This window comes from Phyllobates terribilis, unplaced genomic scaffold (genome assembly GCF_046119375.1).
Source record: "Phyllobates terribilis strain yellow unplaced genomic scaffold, ASM4611937v1 Scaffold_211__1_contigs__length_3443825, whole genome shotgun sequence".
Taxonomy (NCBI): Eukaryota; Metazoa; Chordata; class Amphibia; order Anura; family Dendrobatidae; genus Phyllobates; species Phyllobates terribilis.
This window is the reverse complement of record NW_027362971.1, coordinates 1,180,271-1,202,500: the sequence shown is the minus strand read 5'-3', so window position 1 is coordinate 1,202,500 and position 22,230 is coordinate 1,180,271. Positions and strand designations below refer to the sequence as shown.

Sequence of the window (22,230 nt, the reverse complement as noted above, 5' to 3'; positions counted from 1 at the left end):
TATACACACACTGCACAGTACCACTCCTCCTGTCTTGTATATATACACACACTGCACAGTACCACTCCTCCTGTCCTGTATATATACACTGCACAGTACCACTCCTCCTGTCCTGTATATATACACTGCACAGTACCACTCCTCCTGTCCTGTATATATACACTGCACAGTACCACTTCTCCTGTCCAGTATATATACACTGCACAGTACCACTCCTCCTGTCCAGTATATATACACTGCACAGTACCACTCCTCCTGTCCAGTATATATAGACTGCACAGTACCACTCCTCCTGTCCAGTATATATACACTGCACAGTACCACTCCTCCTGTCCAGTATATATAGACTGCACAGTACCACTCCTCCTGTCCAGTATATATAGACTGCACAGTACCACTCCTCCTGTCCAGTATATATACACTGCACAGTACCACTCCTCCTGTCCAGTATATATACACTGCATAGTACCACTCCTCCTGTCCAGTATATATACACTGCACAGTACCACTCCTCCTATCCTGTATATATACACTGCACAGTACCACTTCTCCTGTCCTGTATATACACTGCACAGTACCACTTCTCCTGTCCTGTATATACACTGCACAGTACCACTTCTCCTGTCCTGTATATACACTGCACAGTACCACTTCTCCTGTCCTGTATATACACTGCACAGTACCACTTCTCCTGTCCTGTATATACACTGCACAGTACCACTTCTCTAGTCCTGTTGTCGGAGAGGCGTCAATATTGGTGTAGTATTTTCAATATTACTACGGCCAAATAAAAATAAATATTGTAAAACCTGTTTAAATTGATTATCCCAAGTAATCCCTTCTCCTCTGGATAGGGGGTAACTATCCAATCACTGGAGATCTGACTGTTGGGACCCCCATGATCCCGAGAATCAGAGCTCTGTAGAGCACCATGTAAATGGAGCTGTGGCCGATCATACGCACTGTGGCTCCATTCACATGCGGCTCTTCAAATAACTCCTTTTAGGAGAGTGAGGGGCACGACAAAGTAAAGCAAAATTCACTGATCGGGGGTAATGAGTGTTAGGGTACGTGCACACGATCAGTAATTGCTGCGGATTGCATGCAGCGCACTTGCGTAGAAATCCGGTGCCCCTGCGGACACGGATATGTGGCGCGTCTTTCCAGACCGCAGCATGTCAATTTCTCTTGCGGAGACGCTAGTCTGTGTGTGTGTGCCAGGACTGCTTTTTTGACCCAGTCTGGCCCTGCTGGCGACTTATTCTATACTGTTAAGTACATAGATGGAGCAGATTCCAAGCTAAAGCCCTCAGAAGAATGAGATTGTCAATTTTAACAGCTTAAGGGTTTGTGAATCTAGAAGTGGTTAAAAAAGTGACATTAGTCGGGAACATGTGCACAGCAATGTCGTTTTGGAGTCCATCTGAAAAAGGCACCGTGTGAACATATCCTTAAAAGGACTTGTTCTGCAACTAGTACCAGATTTTTGCAGTAGAAACTGGGCCAAAAATTCGCAAAGATTTGGGTACAGCTAAACATGCCTTTAACAGTAACCTTTAAAAATCTGTTGCTACTATCAGTCAAGACATTTATAATTTGCTTAAGAAAAAAAAAGTAAATTCAAATATAAAAAATAGTAAAAATTTTTATCAACTCCCGTAATCTAGCTGATCAGCATGAATTTTTCGGCACAAATTCCGGTATTTAGAGGCACTGCATCCTAGAGTCATGTTAGTCTCCATCCCATTCTTGATGGGTTTTATATATAGACTGTACACCCCTCTCCTAAAAGAATTTCCACATGATTTAACAAGACACAAATTGAAAAATTATGTGACAAAATTCGTTTTTTCTCCAACTGGCATTCATCGGAATCCGAACAATTTTCCTACAAAAAAAAAAAAATCCTAAACTCAATGAAGAATCCAAAGTGACAAGAACAAGCCAAAGTCATTATAACTCCTTCCATCACATGTCTGAAGAACCTTCATGCAGAGTCGTATCTACAGCCAAAAAGGGAATTTCTCATTTTGGCAGTATTTTCACTCCGGCCCCTCTATTAGGGTCTTTCAACTGGACTTTACATACCAGCATGCCTCCTTTCCCGATAGAAATCCACCCAGGGCTGCGAGAAAAAAATGCTAAACAATACCAGATGCCATCAATCAAAGTGGGTTGCGCCATATTAGCATCAAAGAGTATTGCTCAATCTTTAGTCCATGCACATATCAAACGGTGAAAGCGCTGTTAATGGCCTTCATTTTGCTCTTGTAAAAGCAAATTTTAACATAAAAAACAAAAAAAAACTACCATAAAAAGAAGCAAAGCTGCATTTATTAGCAACCTTCTATTTATGCAAGATGGGACTATCATCCAGAGCGAGAAAATCTCATTCCGACACGTTAAAGAATAATAGGGGGGCGATGACTTTATTCAAGCAACATTTTGCGATATCAAATACTAAAAAAGTGTAGATCAATATTGATGACATTATACGTTTACAAGGAGATGGAACGTATATATTTTCGCCCAGGAACAGCTCCAGTCCAGAACCACTCGGTGACAGTGCTCCCATTCTGGTGGACTCTAGTCATTGTTGTACCACAAAGATGGCCATGCCATACTACAGTACCACTGCAACAGCAATTTAATAAAGAGAAAAAAAAATTCAAGGAGTCTAACCTAGAATGCGACAAAACAGTAAAAAAATTTCTAGGTGTCGAACCTAGGTTACAAAATGCAAAAAACTAATCTAGGTGTCGAACCTAGAAGGTTACAAAAATGGGAAAAAATTCTGGGTGTCGAACCTAGAAGGTTACAAAGTGCAAAAAAAAGAATCTAGGCGTCTAACCTAGAATGCTACAAAAATGGAAAAAACTAATCTAGGTGTCTAACCCAGAAGGTCACAATATGGAAAAAAAATTCTAGGTGTCAAACCTAGGTTACAAAATGGAAAAAACTAATCTAGATGTCTAACCTAGAAGGTTACAAAAAGGTATAAAAAAAAACAAAACAAACACTTTACTGATCCTTTGCAGTCCCATTTCCAATATGTCCTGTTTCCACACCAGTCTCTGTAGCTCCTGCTGCAGCGATGACATCTCGACATGGACATGCGGCCACTGCAGCCCATCAATGACCGCAGTGATGACAACTATTGCCGATCACCGGCGGCAACATTCACAAGTCTGTCGGGAAATCATCGCTGGAGCAGGAAGTACAGTGATCTGTGGGGGACAGAAGCATGGTAAGTAGAGAGGTAGAAAGTAGTAAGTGGAGTAAAGACTTTTTTTTATTCTTTTCAATATTACATTTAAAAAAGTTGGGACAGCCACTTTAAACAATAAGTGATGAGAAGAACAATAAAATTATAGTATTTATTATGGTCCTAATATATGCATCTGATGTTCTATTACATAATGTCTTGTAAAAGGATCTACTCCTTTTGACATACATAAATCAACTAGATTTTCGATATGAATAGGCGCTAAATGAGGAGACCAAACAATCGAAATTGACACAAAGTGGCACCCTGCCTAATCAGAGGCAGATTGCCTCTTTTCTATTGGCCTTCTACTGGGCATTGTATATAGACCATGATGACCTTCAACCAGTTTCCCTTCAAACAAGGCCAGAACTTTTGTAAATATGGCCAAAGGGTCATCTACTGAAGTTACACTGACAATGAGAGGAGGTCCCAGTAGAATGAAGCCTTTATTTTTAGGTCTACACAATGACGGGGTTGTGTTCCACCATTTCTCCACTAGACTTTAGAAGTCTTCGAAGGAAAAGTGGACTTTTGATAATTAGAAGAAAGTGAAAAGTAAATTTCGGGAGCTCAAAGCACAAGTTGTCTGCACGTTAGGAACGTCCTCGCGCAGCCCTAAAAAGGGTGTTCGGGAGGAGGCACATTATAAACCCTTGGCATCAGAAGCAATGGTTTGAGGCAGGTCAAGTACACAGAAAAGAGGGTGAAATACAGAGAAAACCATTTTAAAAGGAGTTGCCTTTGAGGGTCTCTCCTGAATAGGGGAAGAAAGTACTTGTCAGATTTGAGTTGAAGTGAAAGCCACTTGTGCTAGTGAAGAGTACAGATGGCAGTGAAGAGGGGGCGTTAATGAGTCCGAGCTCAAGCTCCATTATGCTTTTATTGCACAGTAAAGGCAATGTCTGTCTCTGGATTAGGAAAACCTCGATTTTCCCACAGTGAGGAGCTACTTAATCAAAATATGGAATCAGTGGCTTCGTCGTCAGTGTGTACTCCGACAATGAATGTGTGCCGGTAACTTCCAAACATTATAAAAAGCAAAATGACTTTTACAGATGAAGAACAAAAAAAAGCAGGGCTCCCGACAAACTTTTTACAGCACAATTTTCCCATTTTAACTTTCAACTGACCGTTGCCTTCCACAGAGTTAAAAGAAACTCAATGGTCTCCATTTATTAAACACTTTGCACCAGTTTTTTATGTAAATTAAGCCCTAAAAAGTTGTAAATTGATGGCTCAAAAAGGTCCAAAATTTTTGCAAAATTTTCAGTTTTCACAGCAATTTTGTCACATTCTGCACCTGCTCATAAGAGGCCCGGATTCATCAAGACCGATGTTGTTCGCGCTGTTCTTGATAAGGAGGCATGTCGGAATCAGGAGGTACCTGATTCACTAGAAGGCGCCATGCCACAAATCTTACTTCAGTAAGGGACGCCACAGCTAAACAGGGCCTAAACAATCGTGCAAATGCCAAAAGTCTCAAAACTTGGCAACTTTTCAAAGCTTTGATGTATCAGTGAAAATAATTTTTTGACTTTCAGCAAAGTGTGCCTTTCAATAAATTTAGTGAAATTTACTCTAATAATCTTATACTTTGGAATAAAAACAAAAAACACACTTGACAAAATCAGTCCTTTAGGGGAACAAAGGTGTGATAAAATTGCAAAATCTCATTACACACAGTGCCTTTAAAAATGGTTTTCTTAACTCGAAACTCCCTATCGAGATGCCCAGTTAGGGCAAAGGTTGAGAACTGAAAACAAGCAGTTGGATCTCACCATGGCGGACCCCATCCATCCATGTGTTACGGTCATTTAGAGGCCCCATGTATTGCTACATTTTCCCCTCTGCAGCCTCTGTAGGAGAAAGAGCAGCCAATGTAAACTTTTCCTGATGTCTCTTGCTGGGGGTCTTGTGCAGGGGCGACATGGAAAGAAGGTTGAGTGATGAAAACTTTATAGCAAGAGGAAATAAGCTCCAAAAAAACTTGTACTTAATTCAATCAGAGAACCGTGCTGTACTAAGTTGACTATTTTTGGTAATGGAGATAATAAAAAAAAAAAAAAAAAATGCTGGAAGTTCACAAAGTGAGTGAAATCTCCACCTTACAGTATAATTAAGGGGTTAACACCAACTCATGCATCAGTGGTTATTGATGTAGTAGTTACTTGCATATGGAAAAAATTGTTCCTGAGCCCAAAATTGCGAAACCATGCAGACCGTTCAGTACGCTCACACATTAAACCACTAAAATATAATAAAGACAGAAAGTGAACATAAAATCTCCTAGCGCGTAATAATTAAAGTGAATCTATCACCAGGTTTTTGCAGTGTAATCTAAGGGCAGCATAATGTAGGGGCAGAGACCCCGAGTCCAGCAATGTGTCACTTACTGGGCTGCTTGCTGTCATTTTGATACAATACAGTTTTCTCTGCTGCAGATCTAGCATAGCTCAGAATGCCGAGCTGTGTATAACTCCGCCCACACCACTGACAGAAAGCCGCTGTGGCGCCGACATCACAGGAAGAGTGCTGCTATGAGAAATGAAAATCCATGTTATTTTAGTTGGGGTCCAGAATCCAGAATATATTAGGCAGTAGTTGACAACCCCTTTAAAGCTTAGGAGATTATTGTCCCCCATACACAGTTCAAACAAAGGATTCCAGCTCTTTTTTCTTTGCAGCACACAGAAAGAAGCAGCAGCAGCACAGGGGACATTTTACAGCAGTACTGAGCGGTGTGGATGCGAATCCTGCATGAAAATTAAACACTTGCTAGAAGCTGCAGCAAAGTTTGCCCGAGTAAGCCTGGCCTCTCACTGTGTGGAGAGCTCATATAGCTTCCATCCTCCCCTGTCCATAGAGTATAATAGGAGCAGTACCCTGTGCATGCAGAGTATCTTGCCTTGTCCAAAACCATTTTGAGCTGCTTTTCAGAGTAGATTATGAATTCAGTAGTAGGGAAAATAGTTGTTTATACGTGGAGAAAGAAGGAAACATTTTATAACCACCAACACACACCAGCGCCACCATAAGCGCCGCCATCAACAGACCACCAGTGCTGCCAGCATCAACACCACCAAACACATACACCAGCATCAACACCACCACCAAGACAAAACACCATCAACTCACCTATTAAACTCCTGATGATCTTCCTTGCTGCTGGTCTCCTAGCGTTATTTACATTAAAATGGAAATATAGGAGTGGTGATCTGACCAGAAGAGGAAGGCAGGAAAAAGTCAGGGGACCCCAGCCGCAGTATAAAGGAACGGATGTGGTCCAGTGAGGAGTACGGTGTGTGCGTGTGTTTTTTCTTTAACACTTTTTTTTTAATAAGTGGACAAAGTAATTAATGTTCACTTTTGATAACTCAAATCTAACAATAAAAATGGTAGACCTAAGAACTGTGACGCAAGCACAAGGGTTCACAAGCACCCATGCCACCATCACAGGGTATGACTAGGCTCTTCCATACCAGGATCTAGCCTCCAGAGGAGACGATGGATCATGCTGTTCTTGGCATATGGGTTAATCACCTAACACACAATAAGGCAGGGATGCCCCGCGCGTGCTTGTGGCAAGCTCTCCGCTTCCCTCTCGGCTTGATTCTTGTAATCCCCCACTAATCTACAGTGCGTCCATTAAAGAACCTCAAAGCACAGACGTGATATTGCTCCTCATCTGACAAGACTTGTTCTCACACAGAATTTCACTGACCATGAATCTCTGCCAATTAACATACAGATCTATAAATCTTCACTCACAAAAGCTGGAAAAAAAACATATGTTGAAGAAAGCGGACTCATTTTCCCCAAGTGCCTGCCAAGCAGACAAGCAAAGACATTTAGAGGCCCCGGAACAATGTTACCGCAGGGTGCCAAATTTACAGGAAAAAAGTCCTATAGGCTGCTGTCACGCAAACGTTTGACGAGTGTTGCCAAATGGCTCCATAGGCCGAGCGCAGAGACTGAGCCCTTTGTGCTCCAGCTTAAATGCTGCAGATGCAGCTGCGAGACGTGAAATTCTACACATAGCAGCACATACTCCTCACCGGCCTGCTGCACAGCTCAACTTATACAAAACTTTTCTTAGACATGTGTGGAGGAGAAAATGTCGCTATTACCGGACTTGGTCCTTAGCGCCACAGCCTCAAAAATCCCTTATATCCATATATAACAAAGTCATATATGAAGGCAGCGAATGATAGGGGGATCGAAGACCAGCTCTGTGATGCATAAGACGGTCTCTGGATTTACAGCAGACCATATATATTAGATGCATGTTGGCTGAACCCGGCGATTACGGCAGACAATAAATGGGGGGGCCTCCGAAGTCTCCCCCAATTGCAGATATTGGGAGATATAAGGATCAGCAGTTGGATGTTCTATAGCCAATCCTTCTATCCCTGGGGAGATAGCTCCTGCCAGACCCATTTGGCAGTGACTTTTCTCTCCATTTCCTACTGAGAACACAGGCATGCTCGGTCTAACTGAAAATGCACCAGTATGGAAAGGTTGTGAGCGATAGCCGAAGACTGAAAGAGTGTGACCAATAGTTATTTAATGTGTGTGTTGTAATATAAATAAATGTACAGTACAGACCAAAAGTTTGGACACACCTTCTCATTTAAAGATTTTTCTGTATTTTTATGACTATGAAAATTGTACATTCACACTGAAGGCATCAAAACTATGAATTAACACATGTGGAATTATATACTTAACAAAAAAGTGTAAAACAACTGAAAATATGTCTTATATTCTAGGTTCTTCAAAGTAGCCACCTTTTGCTTTGATGACTGCTTTGCACACTCTTGGCATTCTCTTGATGAGCTTCAAGAGGTAGTCACTGGAAATGGTCTTCACTTCACAGGTGTGCCCTGTCAGGTTTAATAAGTGGATTTCTTGCCTTATAAATGGGGTTGGGACCATCAGTTGTGTTGTGCGGAAGTCTGGTGGATACACAGCTGATAATACAAATTCTAACAGTCTATTCAGTAGGACTATGGCAAGAAAAAAGCAGCTAAGTAAAGAAAAACGAGTGGCCATCATTACTTTAAGAAATGAAGGTCAGTCAGTGCGAAAAATTGGGCAAACTTTGAATGTGTCCCCCAAGTGCAGTTGCAAAAACCATCAAGCGCTACAAAGAAACTGGCTCACATGAGGACCGCCCCAGGAAAGGAAGACCAAGAGTCACCTCTGCTTCTGAGGATAAGTTTATCCGAGTCACCAGCCTCAGAAATCGCAGGTTAACAGCAGCTCAGATTAGATACCAGGTCAATGCCACACAGTTTTCTAGCAGCAGACACATCTCTACAACAACTGTTAAGAGGAGACTTTGTGCAGCAGGCCTTCATGGTAAAATAGCTGCTAGAAAACCACTGCTAAGGACAGGCATGAAGCAGAAGAGACTTGTTTGGGCTAAAGAACACAAGGAATGGACATTAGACCAGTGGAAATCTGTGCTTTGGTCTGATGAGTCCAAATTTGAGATCTTTGGTTCCAACCACTGTGTCTTTGTGCGATGCAGAAATGGTGAACGGATGGACTCTACATGCCTGGTTCCCACCGTGAAGCATGGAGGAGGAGGTGTGATGGTGTGGGGGTGCTTTGCTGGTGACGCTGTTGGGGATTTATTCAAAATTGAAGGCATACTGAACCAGCATGGCTACCACAGCATCTTGCAGAGGCATGCTACTCCATCCGGTTTGCGTTTAGTTGGACCATCATTTATTTTTCAACAGGACAATGACGCCAAACACACCTCCAGGCTGTGTAAGGGCTATTTGACCAAGAAGGAGAGTGATGGGGTGCTACGCAAGATGACCTGGCCTCCACAGTCACCAGACCTGAACCCAATCGAGATGGTTTGGGGTGAGCTGGACCGCAGAGTGAAGGCAAAAGGGCCAACAAGTGCTAAGCATCTCTGGGAACTCCTTCAAGATTGTTGGAAGACCATTTCCGGTGACTACCTCTTGAAGCTCATCAAGAGAATGCCAAGAGTGTGCAAAGCAGTCATCAAAGCAAAAGGTGGCTACTTTGAAGAACCTAGAATATAAGACATATTTTCAGTTGTTTCACACTTTTTTGTTAAGTATATAATTCCACATGTGTTAATTCATAGTTTTGATGCCTTCAGTGTGAATGTACAATTTTCATAGTCATGAAAATACAGAAAAATCTTTAAATGAGAAGGTGTGTCCAAACTTTTGGTCTGTACGTAATATCTATCTATGTGTGAGATATATAATCTATCACACATAGATAGATATTACACACACATACAAAATGCATCATCAGCGCGGACACACCAGTTTATCTCATTCTTACATCAATTTAAACATTTGTAAAAAGGTATTCACCAATGAAAACTAATGTAATCCACCTGCATCTGATAAAAATACCAATCATTACCTACCTCTATTTTGTCCGTCTTGGCATCACCCCAATAAAGTTTTCCGTCTTGAAGATCCAGAGCCAATCCATTAGGCCAACCCAAAGACGAATTAACCAGAACAACCCTCTCTGTCCCATCTAAGTAAGCAGACTCTATCTTTGGTTTTCCACCCCAATCCGTCCAGTACATATAACTAGAATAAAAATACAAAACATATTACTATGATTATTATAAAAATATATTAGACCGGTCTTCTGGAAAGAAAAAGTAAAAATGTCTAGGGGCTGATCCACCAGTTTGCTCCAGAAGTTGGTTTTAACGCAGTTTGAAAGGTTGCGTAACTCAGTTGCGCAAAAATTTGGAGTTTGGTTTTTTTATGCCATTGCCAACTTTTTGAAACATGGAAGGGGATGTGGTAAATAGCGGCCCAACAAATGCACCATGGCTGATGCCACGTGTGTCCACGAATGGAATGCATTCCTTACACTGGCACATGGCAGCTGAAAGATGCCCAAATTCAAGAAGCCTGTTGATGTATTTGGGGCATGTTATTCCAGGACATCTTAGATCAAAGACTGGCATACAAAACACCGGTCTTGATTAAGCAGAAAATGACCTTTACAAATAAGTAACAATATATAGCAAAAACATGTTAGGCTTATCTCCAAAAAACAAACAAGAACTCACCCAGTTAGTGGATTTAGTACAATGGCTCTTGGTTCATCCAGATCTTCAGATATTAAGATTTTCCTTGAAGTTCCATTAAGACGGGTCACCTCAATACGGTCAGTCCCCGTGTCCGTCCAGTAAAGATTTCGGGACACCCAGTCAACAGCTATTCCATCTGGATGCTTTATCTCGGTGGTCACCAATGTCTGTGCTCCAGAACCATCCAGATAGACGCGACGGATTGCTCGAACCTCGTCATCAGTCCAATAGATGTATCGTTCTACTGGGTCATAGTCAATGGCAATGGCGTGCCTTATATCATCGATTTGGAGCACGATATCTGTGAAATCTGGCATGTCTAGGGAGATCCTCCGCAGATCGGTCCTTCGTGCAAGCAGCAGGACATCATCAGCTCCTACAAGAACCACGGATAGGCTTTCAATAAAATGACCAATGGTTTAGGGACAACATTACTAAATGGGACGGGAACGGCAGGAGACATTAGAACAAGAATATGACAACTATTACTGATATGCTTAATAGAATGAGGTATATAGTTACGAAAAGGAAAAAAAACAAGCCGGTTAGCCCATGTTAAATACACATTGTAAAAGATGGTGGCCACATCAAGAACCACAAATTTCAACACCGAGTAACTTGTAGATGTCAAAGTCTTCTAACAATTGAGTTCTCTATGGGTACATAGATCTAAGCCACCACCAGACTCCTCTTTCAGCCACTTATCTACCTGAAGAACATCAAAATCAGACGAGAAACTACCTGTTCCTATATTAAAACTGATGTTGGAGGAATGTTGGGAGGTGCCCATACACATTAGATATGTCTACTCCTACCAAAAATAACTACTTTATCTGTCCAAATTTTAAATATGTATGGGGGGCCTTTAGCAACTGTGTGCTGCAGATGATCCCACCTTGACAATAAGCTGATTACACAGTCCCCTCCATCTGAGGGCCGCTAGCAATGGTTTGTCATCTATGGGAGAAATCTGGGCAGCAAGTGTCTAGTTACCCAGCAGGACAATTAAAACTTATCACACCGATCATTGAAATCAATGTAAAGCCTTCTCTAAAAGCTTTTACATTTATGACTATTGCTAAAATAAGCAAATACTTGACATGCTCCAATTTCCAATACATCTACCGTTTCCGTTCAATAGTTAAAGAGAGAACAACAGAGTCATCATGGCTTAGAAAAAAGTGTACATATTTTATTGAAGCATTCATTTAAAAATATATAACTCAAACAAAACACAAAAACCAAGGTAGACAATGAAATATCTGATCCAGCCAGAAGGAAGGAGTACTACTTGTCACAGCAGATGTAGAAAGCCTGTACACCTGTATTGAGCACACTATTGGTCTGGAGGCGGTCCGCCTTTTCCTCGGGGCGTCCGACCTTGGCGGCCCTCTGTGTGGATTGATTGTCGAGCTCCTGCAATTCGTCCTGACCCATAATTATTTTCTGTTTAAGGATGCAGTATATCTGCAGAAACGGGGCACAGCTATGGGGGCGGCCTGCGCGCCCTCGTACCCCAACCTCTTCCTAGGCGCTTGGGAGAGGCATATTTCTGGCGATGAGGGCGCGGGGGCCGCTAACCAGATTTTATGCTGGCTCCGTTATATTGACGACGTTTTGTTTTTCTGGCGAGGGACGGTACGGGAGCTCGAAGAATTTATGGTCTAATTAAATCGGAATACATGGGGCATTAGGCTGACATACAAATTTAACACTACAAAAATTGATTTCTTGGATGTCGCGCTGGAGGTTGATGATGGGAGGTGCCTCCAGACCGACATCTTTAGAAAATAAACGTCAGTCAATGCCCTAATACACGCAGATACAGCACACCATCCCGCAACTATAAGGGCCATCCCGGTTGGACAGTTCCTGAGGGCGAGACGGATCTGCTCCTCTGACCTTAAATTTGAATGTCAGGCCGCGGATCTGAAGGATAGATTCAGGCAACGTGGATACAACAGAGCAAGGTGGACTCCATGTAACAATCTATTATATTCTAACATCACTAAAGGTGTGGAACCAGGACAAGTAAAGATTAAGTTTATCTCAAATTATAACCATGAGTGGGAGAATATGAGGAAAATCATGACCAAACATTGGGACATCTTGGCAACTGATGCTTCCCTGGGACCAGTTCTTGGGGATCGCCCACTCATGACCCCGAGACGGGCCAAAAATTTAAAAGATCTGCTAGTCTCTAGTCACTATACTCCAATGCGGCCGAATCCTTTTGGCTCTCATGGACCTACTCTTGGGACATTTCCCTGCGGCCGGTGTCTTGCCTGTGCCAATGTCACGCGCAGCAACACGTTCACGTCCTCAGATGGCAAAAAAGAATTTAAAATAAAACACTATTTCGTGTGGCACTAACAACGTCATTTATTATGCTGTGTGCGATTGCCCTCTAATTTACATTGGCTTAACATCCAGGGAGCTGAGAATACGTGTGCGTGAGCATGTGCGCGACATTGGCGCGGCCAGGACGGCGGCCGACATAGATGAACTCAAGAGTATTCCCAGGCACTTTAGGGCTGTCCACAACTGCGATCCTAGCTGTCTTAAGGTGCGGGGGATAGATGTGATACATTTGGGCGCGCGGGGTGGCAATGTCAGAAAAATTCTGGCGCAAGTAGAGGCCAAGTGGATAGTGACGCTTGAGACAATGTCACCCCGTGCTTTCTCCTTCTCCTCCTTTTTATGATATGACAATATGAGTAGTTTGATCCTATACTACATGGTGAACCCCCTCATCCACCCTCATGGTGCCCGAGGGACACATTTGTTTAACCTGGGGTTTACTGTTATTTTTTATTTTTAATTGGCACTTTGATTTTATGATTTTAATTTGGTTATTTTTCTAGTTCCTTCATAGACAAAGTAACAACTTTTTCACTTTGCACCGTTTTGGACCATTCCTTATCCATTCTTAATAACCGCGTGATGACGGATATTCCACATGAAGAATGAGAAAGCGAGGGGCTAAGAAAAAGGACTCTCTGATGGTCGATTCACAATTGATATTATGTTTTAAATGTATTTCCTGCTTCCCTTCCTTTGTTTAATCTGTGTTATATACCTGATGTTCTTTATGATGTTCCCCTCTCCTTTTTCACTTATGTGTTGCCCCGGAGCTAGTGCTGCTGTCCCGCGACGTGGTGCGCATGCGCCGGCCCTCCTGTGGTCGGGCGCGCCCCCGGTTGTCTACATGGCGTCCGCGCGTGGTCGGGCACTTCCGCATTCCTTGCGGCGTGCGCGGTGGCTCCTGACGACTTGGGGGCGGCGCCTCACGCAGGATTTGGAAGGCGCATGCGCCGGCTTAACGTCTCGGAGACACCCGCACACGGCCCCCTTTACACACGTCACCGGTCACGTGAGCGCTCACGTGATCGGCGCGAATGGTTTGAAAAGGTCCTTCATCCCCAGCAATACCACTGCCCCTTGAGAAAGCGGCCCTAGTTGCCGCGAAACGCGCGTCGGGGACGCATTCTTTATCCTTGTCCGACCACTTCAGCCTGCCATTACTGGTAAGTACACCAGTCCTCTCAGGGTCGACCATTCATGATGAATTTCCGTTGTCATTAAGACATTTAGTTATGAGAGGTTACCTTCCCTCATTTTTGCCTTTTGGGGTATCCTGTTTAAAATAGATTGCTATTTGCTAAAATCTGTTAGCACTGGAAACATGCACATTGCACTTTATTCGATTGGTTTGGTCTGACTGCCTGTCAGTAATGCACTTTAAAGTACACCACCATATGGTCAGCCTAAGTATTACCCATTTAATCCTGACATTATTATGTATTTGATCCAATTATAATTATACAAAAGACTCTTTTACGATTTTGGTCAGGAATTTTTTGGTACAGTGCTTTTTCATGTTTTCTCATGTGTCTTCCCATATACTTGCATTTTTTTTGGTTTGATGCCCCAACTATTTTCTATCTGTAAATCTATGCAAATTTGATCAAATATTTAATATTAGGGCAGGCTTTTTTCTGGCTGGATCGGATATTTCATTGTCTACCTTGCTTTTTGTGCTTTGTTGGAGTTATATATTTTTAAATGAATGCTTCAATAAAATATGTACACTTTTTTCTAAGCCATGATGACTCTGTTGTTCTTGAGTCGGTATAGGAGGGTGTTTGGGGGGATGTTTTTCCCCCACTTAGATACACCTCTCTTTTGACATTTGGGCTATCTAATTATGTTTCCGTTCAATGTCTAAGTGCTGCCATCAAAAACAATTGTTTCCGAGTGGTGAAGGTGGTGCTATTTTTTGTAAAATCCTGTATCCCGCTTCAGGGTTACAATTTTTTTTTTTACCCAGATCCTAATTTTTGGTGGGAAACCTTTAGATATAAAGGCCTTGATCCATCGGCTTTGGCCAGAATTCAGGTGTAAAACGGTTAGGAACGTTGCAAAAAGTTCGTGCAACTCGTAGTGGTTCAAAAACTTTCGGACCTTCACGAGTTCCCACCAAGGTCCACTACATTTTTTGAAGAGTGGCCAGAACTTAGCCGTGAAGGGGATGTGACAAATTTATCAAAATATACGCCCATTAATAAAGTACATTTCTTACAATGGCTCACAGAAGTTGTGGCAAATTTATTAAAAGGTACACGTCACTAAAAGAATCTACTGCATTAAGATGCAACTAATTCATTATCAAGGGGTCACAGACGGCATCTTGCGTGGGGTCGGGGGTCACAGTCGGCATCTTGCGTGGGGTCGGGGGTCACAGTCGGCATCTTGCGTGGGGTCGGGGGTCACAGTCGGCATCTTGCGTGGGGTCGGGGGTCACAGTCGGCATCTTGCGTGGGGTCGGGGGTCACAGTCGGCATCTTGCGTGGGGTCGGGGTCACAGTCGGCATCTTGCGTGGGGTCGGGGTCACAGTCGGCATCTTGCGTGGGGTCGGGGTCACAGTCGGCATCTTGCGTGGGGTCGGGGTCACAGTCGGCATTTATTCTGGCTATATTCATGCATTTCCTCATTAGAGTGCAGATCTCAAAGATAAAATATACTGCTGCAATATTGGGAAGGAAGCAGTTGGTGTTTAATGATCACAAGCCTAAAACAGCACATGAAACACAAGGAGAACATGAAAAGGGACATCAATAAAATCATCAAGGACCAGCGACGAGGCCATTTTCAATGCTTCATTCATAAAACTACAGAAGCTGCGGGTTTTCTGGCGAAGCCGTCACTACAGGATAAAATATTGTTTAGATACTTTAAGTGGGAATATGGAAATTGTCAAACCATCTAATCTAAAACCAAAGATGATTGTGTCAGGAAATTGAATATAGATCTATATAGCAGCAAATACAGAACGTGTAATACTCACATGACATTGTTTATACCACACGAGCGCTGCAGACCCCTCCAAGGAAAATTGGAAAAGGGAAGTGTGAGCTCTGCAGTCTAATATTGTCCAGAAAGTATCTGGAGGCTAAACACCAACATCAAAGAAGAGCGTTGGTGCGGGAGGCGAGCACACGCTTTTTTGCTTTGTTTTGTTTTTTACATGGGGATTTAAGAAAAGGATGTCCAAGTAGCTGACAACCCCTTTAATCAGTAGGTCATTTTCTAATGACATTACCCTTAAGTATAAGCCTAATAGGAGATCAATAAAATGACAATACAGTGATGAAGTGATTGCAGGTTCTGGACTACAAAAGGGGGAGTGGAAAAAAAAATTGATTAAAATATCAAAAAAAAAAAAAGACTGACCAATCCGTAAATGTTCACACTTAAAACATCACATTATCACATATAATAAATATTGCGAGAAAAAAACAAAACAAGAATTACTGTTTTGGGTTTTATTTTAGTCCCCTAGCTTCCTCCCACAAAAAAAAAATAAAAATAAGAATTTATCAATGGAAAAACAAAGTTAAGTCTCTTCGTATTTGGCTAGCCGTATTGTGACCTGCAGAATACTTAACAGTGAATGGTAAAAATGTCATTTTCTGAAGACACATTTCCGGTGAAATTATTGTAGACCCTTATTAAGAGCGGACGGACGGCTCAGAGCCTTATATAGTAAAGGCTGCAGAAGAAAACAAAAATTCTTGTGAATGTGGAAAAGGTCTTCGATAATAGGCAGGGAGATCTTCACACGTAATGCAGAAGTTATGATTGATACATATATTCTATTTGCCGAACTCAAATCACTCCGGTAAAAGGAAGTGAAGCACATTCCCAGACACGACACATTCGCCCGGGGCCTGTTTACAAAAAGTATTCCAAGTGTTTGAAATCCGAGCTGAAATCCATCCGATGCAGTCACTCCGTACATATACAGCACCGAGCAGTCTGTGGAAACTGGTGGTCAAATTATTAACACAATAGTTTAGATAAAGTAATAAACCTGGAGCCCAGACAATTACCGACACCATGGTCCTGCAGAGGACGGAGGAATGGCAGACAGCTGAGCTGCACAACTAGGGATTCCCTGATTTAAAGGTTTTTACGTTGCTGAAATAGCGCCATCACATTCTGCAGAGCTGTATACAAGATCATGAGACCGACCGGAGCAAAAGTAGACTGTCATTTTTTTTTCCCCCGCTGCTCCTCTGGAGTATTCTACTTTTGTTTTTTTTAATCTCCCTTACTTTATTCCAGCTATTCCCCTGAGTATTTAGTTTTTTGTTTTTTTTTTAAATCTGCCATATGGTCCCATAGATATGGGCCGTTTTATTTAGTGCTACTTTTTATGGTCATTACAAGGAGGCGTGGCTTCACATGCTAATTAAGCAAAACAGCCTAAATACACGCCCCTGAGGATCCTGTGATCTACATCCCACTCAAAAAGTCCCATATCTCTGGAACCGTATGGTGGATTTTAAAAATACAAAAAACTGAATACTCAAGGGAACAGCAGGAATAAAGCAAGAGTAAAAGGCGGCCACTTCTGACACATCCTTTTTAATATGGTTCTGTTCTTTGTTTACAAAGCTAAGTGCTTGTGCTGCCAAATACCAAATGTACAAACAGGCAGCTCAAGTAATCTCCCCAGTGGGAAAAGACATTATGGTCATGATCAGGAAATTATATAGCAACTGTAGGATCCTGTGTGATTCCTTTGTAACAGCGATTTACCATTGATAATGTTCTACAAGTTTAACTAAGGTGACCCAACATATGAATGTTTGTAGCTGTGGCGTTGATGGGAACATTTATTACTAAACAAATATGAATATTTAAGTAATAAGAAAATTAGCATAATATATATATATACACATACATATATATATACATATATACATATATTATATATATATATATATATATATATATATATATATATATATATATATATATATATATATATATATATATATATATATATATATATATATATATATATATATATATATATATATATACATATACATACATACACACACACATACATACATAGTACAGACCAAAAGTTTGGACACACCTCATTTAAAGATTTTTCATGACTATAAAAATTGTACATTCACACTAAAGGCATCAAAACTATGAATTAACACATGTGGAATTATATAGTTAACAAAAAAGTGTGAAACAACTGAAAATATGTCTTATATTCTAGGTTCTTCAAGGTAGCCACCTTTTGTTTTGATGACTGCTTTGCGCACACTTGCCATTCTCTTGATGAGCTTCAAGAGATAGTCATCGGAAATGGTCTTCCAACAATCTTGAAGGAGTTCCCAGAGATGCTTAGCACTTGTTGGCCCTTTTGCCTTCACTCTGCGGTCCAGCTCACCCCAAGCCATCTCGATTGGGTTCAGGTCTGGTGATTGTGGAGGCCAGGTCATCTGGCGTAGCACCCCATCATTCTCCCTCTTGGTCAAATAGCCCTTACACAGCCTGGAGGTGTGTTTGGGGTCATTGTCCTGTTGAAAAATAAATGATGGTCCAACTAAACGCAAACCGGATGGAATAGCATGCCGCTGTAAGATGCTGTGGTACCCATGCTGGTTCAGTATGCCTTCAATTTTGAATAAATCCCCAACAGTGTCACCAGTAAAGCACCCCCACACCATCACACTTCCTCTTCCATGCTTCACGGTGGGAACCAGAAATGTAGAGTCCATCCGTTCACCTTTTCTGCGTTGCCCAAAGAGACTGTGGTTGGAACCAAAGATCTCAAATTTGGACTCATCAGACCAAAGCAGATTTCCACTGGTCTAATGTCCATTCCTTGTGTTCTTTAGCCCAAACAAGTCTCTTCTGCTTGTTGCCTGTCCTTAGCAGTGGTCTCCTAGAAGCTATTTTACCATGAAGGCCTGCTGCACAAAGTCTCTTAACAGTTGTTGTAGAGATGTGTCTGCTGCTAGAACTCTGTGTGGCATTGACCTGGTCTCTAATCTGAGCTGCTGTTAACCTGCGATTTCTGAGGCTGGTGACTCGGATAAACTTAGCCTCAGAAGCAGAGGTGACTCTTGGTCTTCCTTTCCTGGGGTTGTCCTCATGTGAGCCAGTTTCTTTGTAGCGCTTGATGGTTTTTGCAACTTCACTTGGGGACACTTTCAAAGTTTTCCCAATTTTTCGCACTGGCTGACCTTCATTTCTTAAAGTAATGAAGACCACTCGTTTTTCTTTACTTAGAATTTGCATTATGGCAAGAAAAAAGCAGCTAACAGTCTATTCAGTAGGACTATCAGCTGTGTTTCCACCAGACTTATGCACAACACAACTGATGGTCCCAACCCTATTTATAAGGCAAGAAATCCCACTTATTAAACCTGACAGGGCACACCTGTGAAGTGAAAACCATTTCGGTGACTACCTCTTGAAGCTCATCAAGAGAATGCCAAGAGTGTGCAAAGCAGTCATCAAAGCAAAAGGTGGCTACTTTGAAGAACCTAGAATATAAGACATATTTTTAGCTGTTTCACACTTTTTTGTTAAGTATATAATTCCACATGTGTTAATTCATAGTTTTGATGCCTTCAGTGTGAATGTACAATTTTCATAGTCATGAAAATGCAGAAAAATCTTTAAATGAGGTGTGTCCAAACTTTTGGTCTGTACTGTATGTATGTATGTATGTATGTATGTATGTATGTATGTATGTATGTATATATATATATATATATATACACATATATATATTATATTATATACACACACACATACACATATTCTACATTGCCATTTTTCTGTTTAAGAATGTTTTAGAATCTTTGTTTAAAAAAAAAATTTGTCATAAGAAAATTTATTTACAAAAATAAGCAAGCAAAACAAAAAATAAGTTTGGTGTTTTACCTGAAAATCAGGGCGTTAAGATCTCAAAAAAAAATACGCAGATACAAAACAGTGCGTTAAAAATGGAGAGAGATGACTATGTAGTAATTTTTCAGTTCCCATAGGGGCTGGTCTGATGCTCCAGGAATATAATGAATGTTACCCCGGGACTGTGAGAAAAGTACAGCCTGTAAAGTAAAAAGTTAAGCTTTCTTTTAAAATGTCACTCCATTCGCCCAATTTAAAGATTGGGGGGGGAGGAAAAAAAACAAAACAAGAAAAGGCATTTGCTTCACAGAAGGTACGCATAAATTTTTGGTGGACAAAAAAAACGCCACTCTGACAAGTTCGCCTGGGCCCGTAAATTCTAAGGGGGGTAGCTACGGACAACTATGGAAGGGGGGGGTGGGGGGCTCCGCTTTGGAGCAATTATACAGACTGACAAATGACTGCAAACCATTCCCATTGCACAACGGAGCTGTTCATTTGTAAATGAGCTGTCCACGGCCTTGATCAAGAAGTCTCGCTGGACGTGGCATAGAAAATTAGCTGTTTGATTTCTAAAGCAAATGTTTACTGCTCACAGACATCTACGTTAATGGGTTCAGGTCATCTTCTGACCTCTGACCTACGGGAGAAAAGGGAAGTTTAAATGGAAGGTCTTATTGTTCCAAGTTTTAGGCAACTTTCGGTGCACCCGTATAATGTGGCGGATTAGAAGGCCGTTCCGCGCATTTAAGCTGCAGACAAAAGGTAACGGATATCTAGAGCTAAAACAGACCTCTAAAAAGCAAGAGTTGCCATAAAAAAAAAAAATCACAGTAAAATGACAAATCAATGATCTGAGTCATCCATCTTTTCAGACAGCAGCCAAAACTAGACACTTTGCTGTTCTTTACAAGGCAAGTTCTCAAATATTGGAGTCAATTCTATCAAAGTACCACTAGAATTTATTTACTTTGGCTGCTTTTTTTTTTTAATCTGGTTTACATTGCTTTATTTTTCTGAAAACAAAAAAATTGCCTATACATTTTAAAAAAGGGAACCTTTCAGTAGGATTTCACACCACAAACTATATGGACATGTAGCCCTTTAAAAGACAAGTCCAGAAATACCTTTACATGGACGATCCCAGTCTGTTCCTCCGTTACTGAGAGATCAGTGTTTGAATTGACATACAAATGAGTCTGAAGAGCTATGGTAGATCTGAAGCCTCTGTCACTCCAGCTCTAGGTCCCGCCCAGTGCCACCTCCTCCTGAGCAAGGAATAGAACTGGAGTGACTAAGGTTTCAGATCTACCATAGCTCTGCAGCCTCTTTAGCATATTAATTCAAACGCTGATTTCTCAGTAATGGAAGAACAGACTGGCCATGTAAAGGTATTGCTGGATGAGTCATTGAAAAATCTAAGTGTGCACATAAATAGTTTGGAGTATGAAATGGTGTTGAAAGATTCCTTTTGCATTCATGCTGCCCAAACCATGGGCAGCAGGAATCAGAATCTGGCTGCGTGATTGCGGCCAAGCATGGTTTACTGAAACGCTGGAATGTTTCGGAGAAAACAAAGGCTTTTGTCAACCAGCTCCCAATGATTGATAGGTTACTCTGTGAACACATGGGAGGGCACGGGGCACGGAGAGGCCTAGGGCGGGAGAGGCCTAGGGCGGGAGGCACAGAGAGGCCTAGGGCGGGAGGCACAGAGAGGCCTAGGGCGGGAGGCACAGAGAGGCCTAGGGCGGGAGGCACAGAGAGGCCTAGGGCGGGAGGCACAGAGAGGCCTAGGGCGGGAGGCACAGAGAGGCCTAGGGCGGGAGGCACAGAGAGGCCTAGGGCGGGAGGCACAGAGAGGCCTAGGGCGGGAGGCACAGAGAGGCCTAGGGCGGGAGGCACAGAGAGGCCTAGGGCGGGAGGCACAGAGAGGCCTAGGGCGGGAGGCACAGAGAGGCCTAGGGCGGGAGGCACAGAGAGGCCTAGGGCGGGAGGCACAGAGAGGCCTAGGGCGGGAGGCACAGAGAGGCCTAGGGCGGGAGGCACAGAGAGGCCTAGGGCGGGAGGCACAGAGAGGCCTAGGGCGGGAGGCACAGAGAGGCCTAGGGCGGGAGGCACAGAGAGGCCTAGGGCGGGAGGCACAGAGAGGCCTAGGGCGGGAGGCACAGAGAGGCCTAGGGCGGGAGGCACAGAGAGGCCTAGGGCGGGAGGCACAGAGAGGCCTAGGGCGGGAGGCACAGAGAGGCCTAGGGCGGGAGGCACAGAGAGGCCTAGGGCGGGAGGCACAGAGAGGCCTAGGGCGGGAGGCACAGAGAGGCCTAGGGCGGGAGGCACAGAGAGGCCTAGGGCGGGAGGCACAGAGAGGCCTAGGGCGGGAGGCACAGAGAGGCCTAGGGCAGGTCACTCCCTACAGTAGCCAGTCGCCTTTACAAACAGTTTTCTCTGAAACGCTGCAGTACTTCACGACTGCTCCGATTAATGCAGCCTTTGGTTTGGGCAGCATAAATCTAATGAAAGGTCCTCTTTAATTTCACAATACTGTAAGTATGTGTATCTAATAACTCACAGATTACATAGTAGATTTTTTTGATTTTGCAGCCATCATGATAAAAGTATATTGGG

General features: G+C 42.5%; 1 protein-coding gene across 1 annotated transcript in view; it reads right to left on the bottom strand.

Annotated features, from left to right (window-relative positions):
* Positions 1–22,230, bottom strand: part of LOC141213731 (low-density lipoprotein receptor-related protein 5-like) — a 125,366-nt gene that overhangs the window by 55,361 nt on the left and 47,775 nt on the right. Inside the window, exons 6-7 of the mRNA XM_073665319.1 lie at positions 10,356–10,752; positions 9,690–9,861 (exon numbers count right to left, since the gene is read on the bottom strand). Of these exons, the coding sequence (XP_073521420.1) occupies positions 9,690–9,861; positions 10,356–10,752 (569 nt within the window). The remainder of the gene's footprint in view (positions 1–9,689; positions 9,862–10,355; positions 10,753–22,230) is intronic.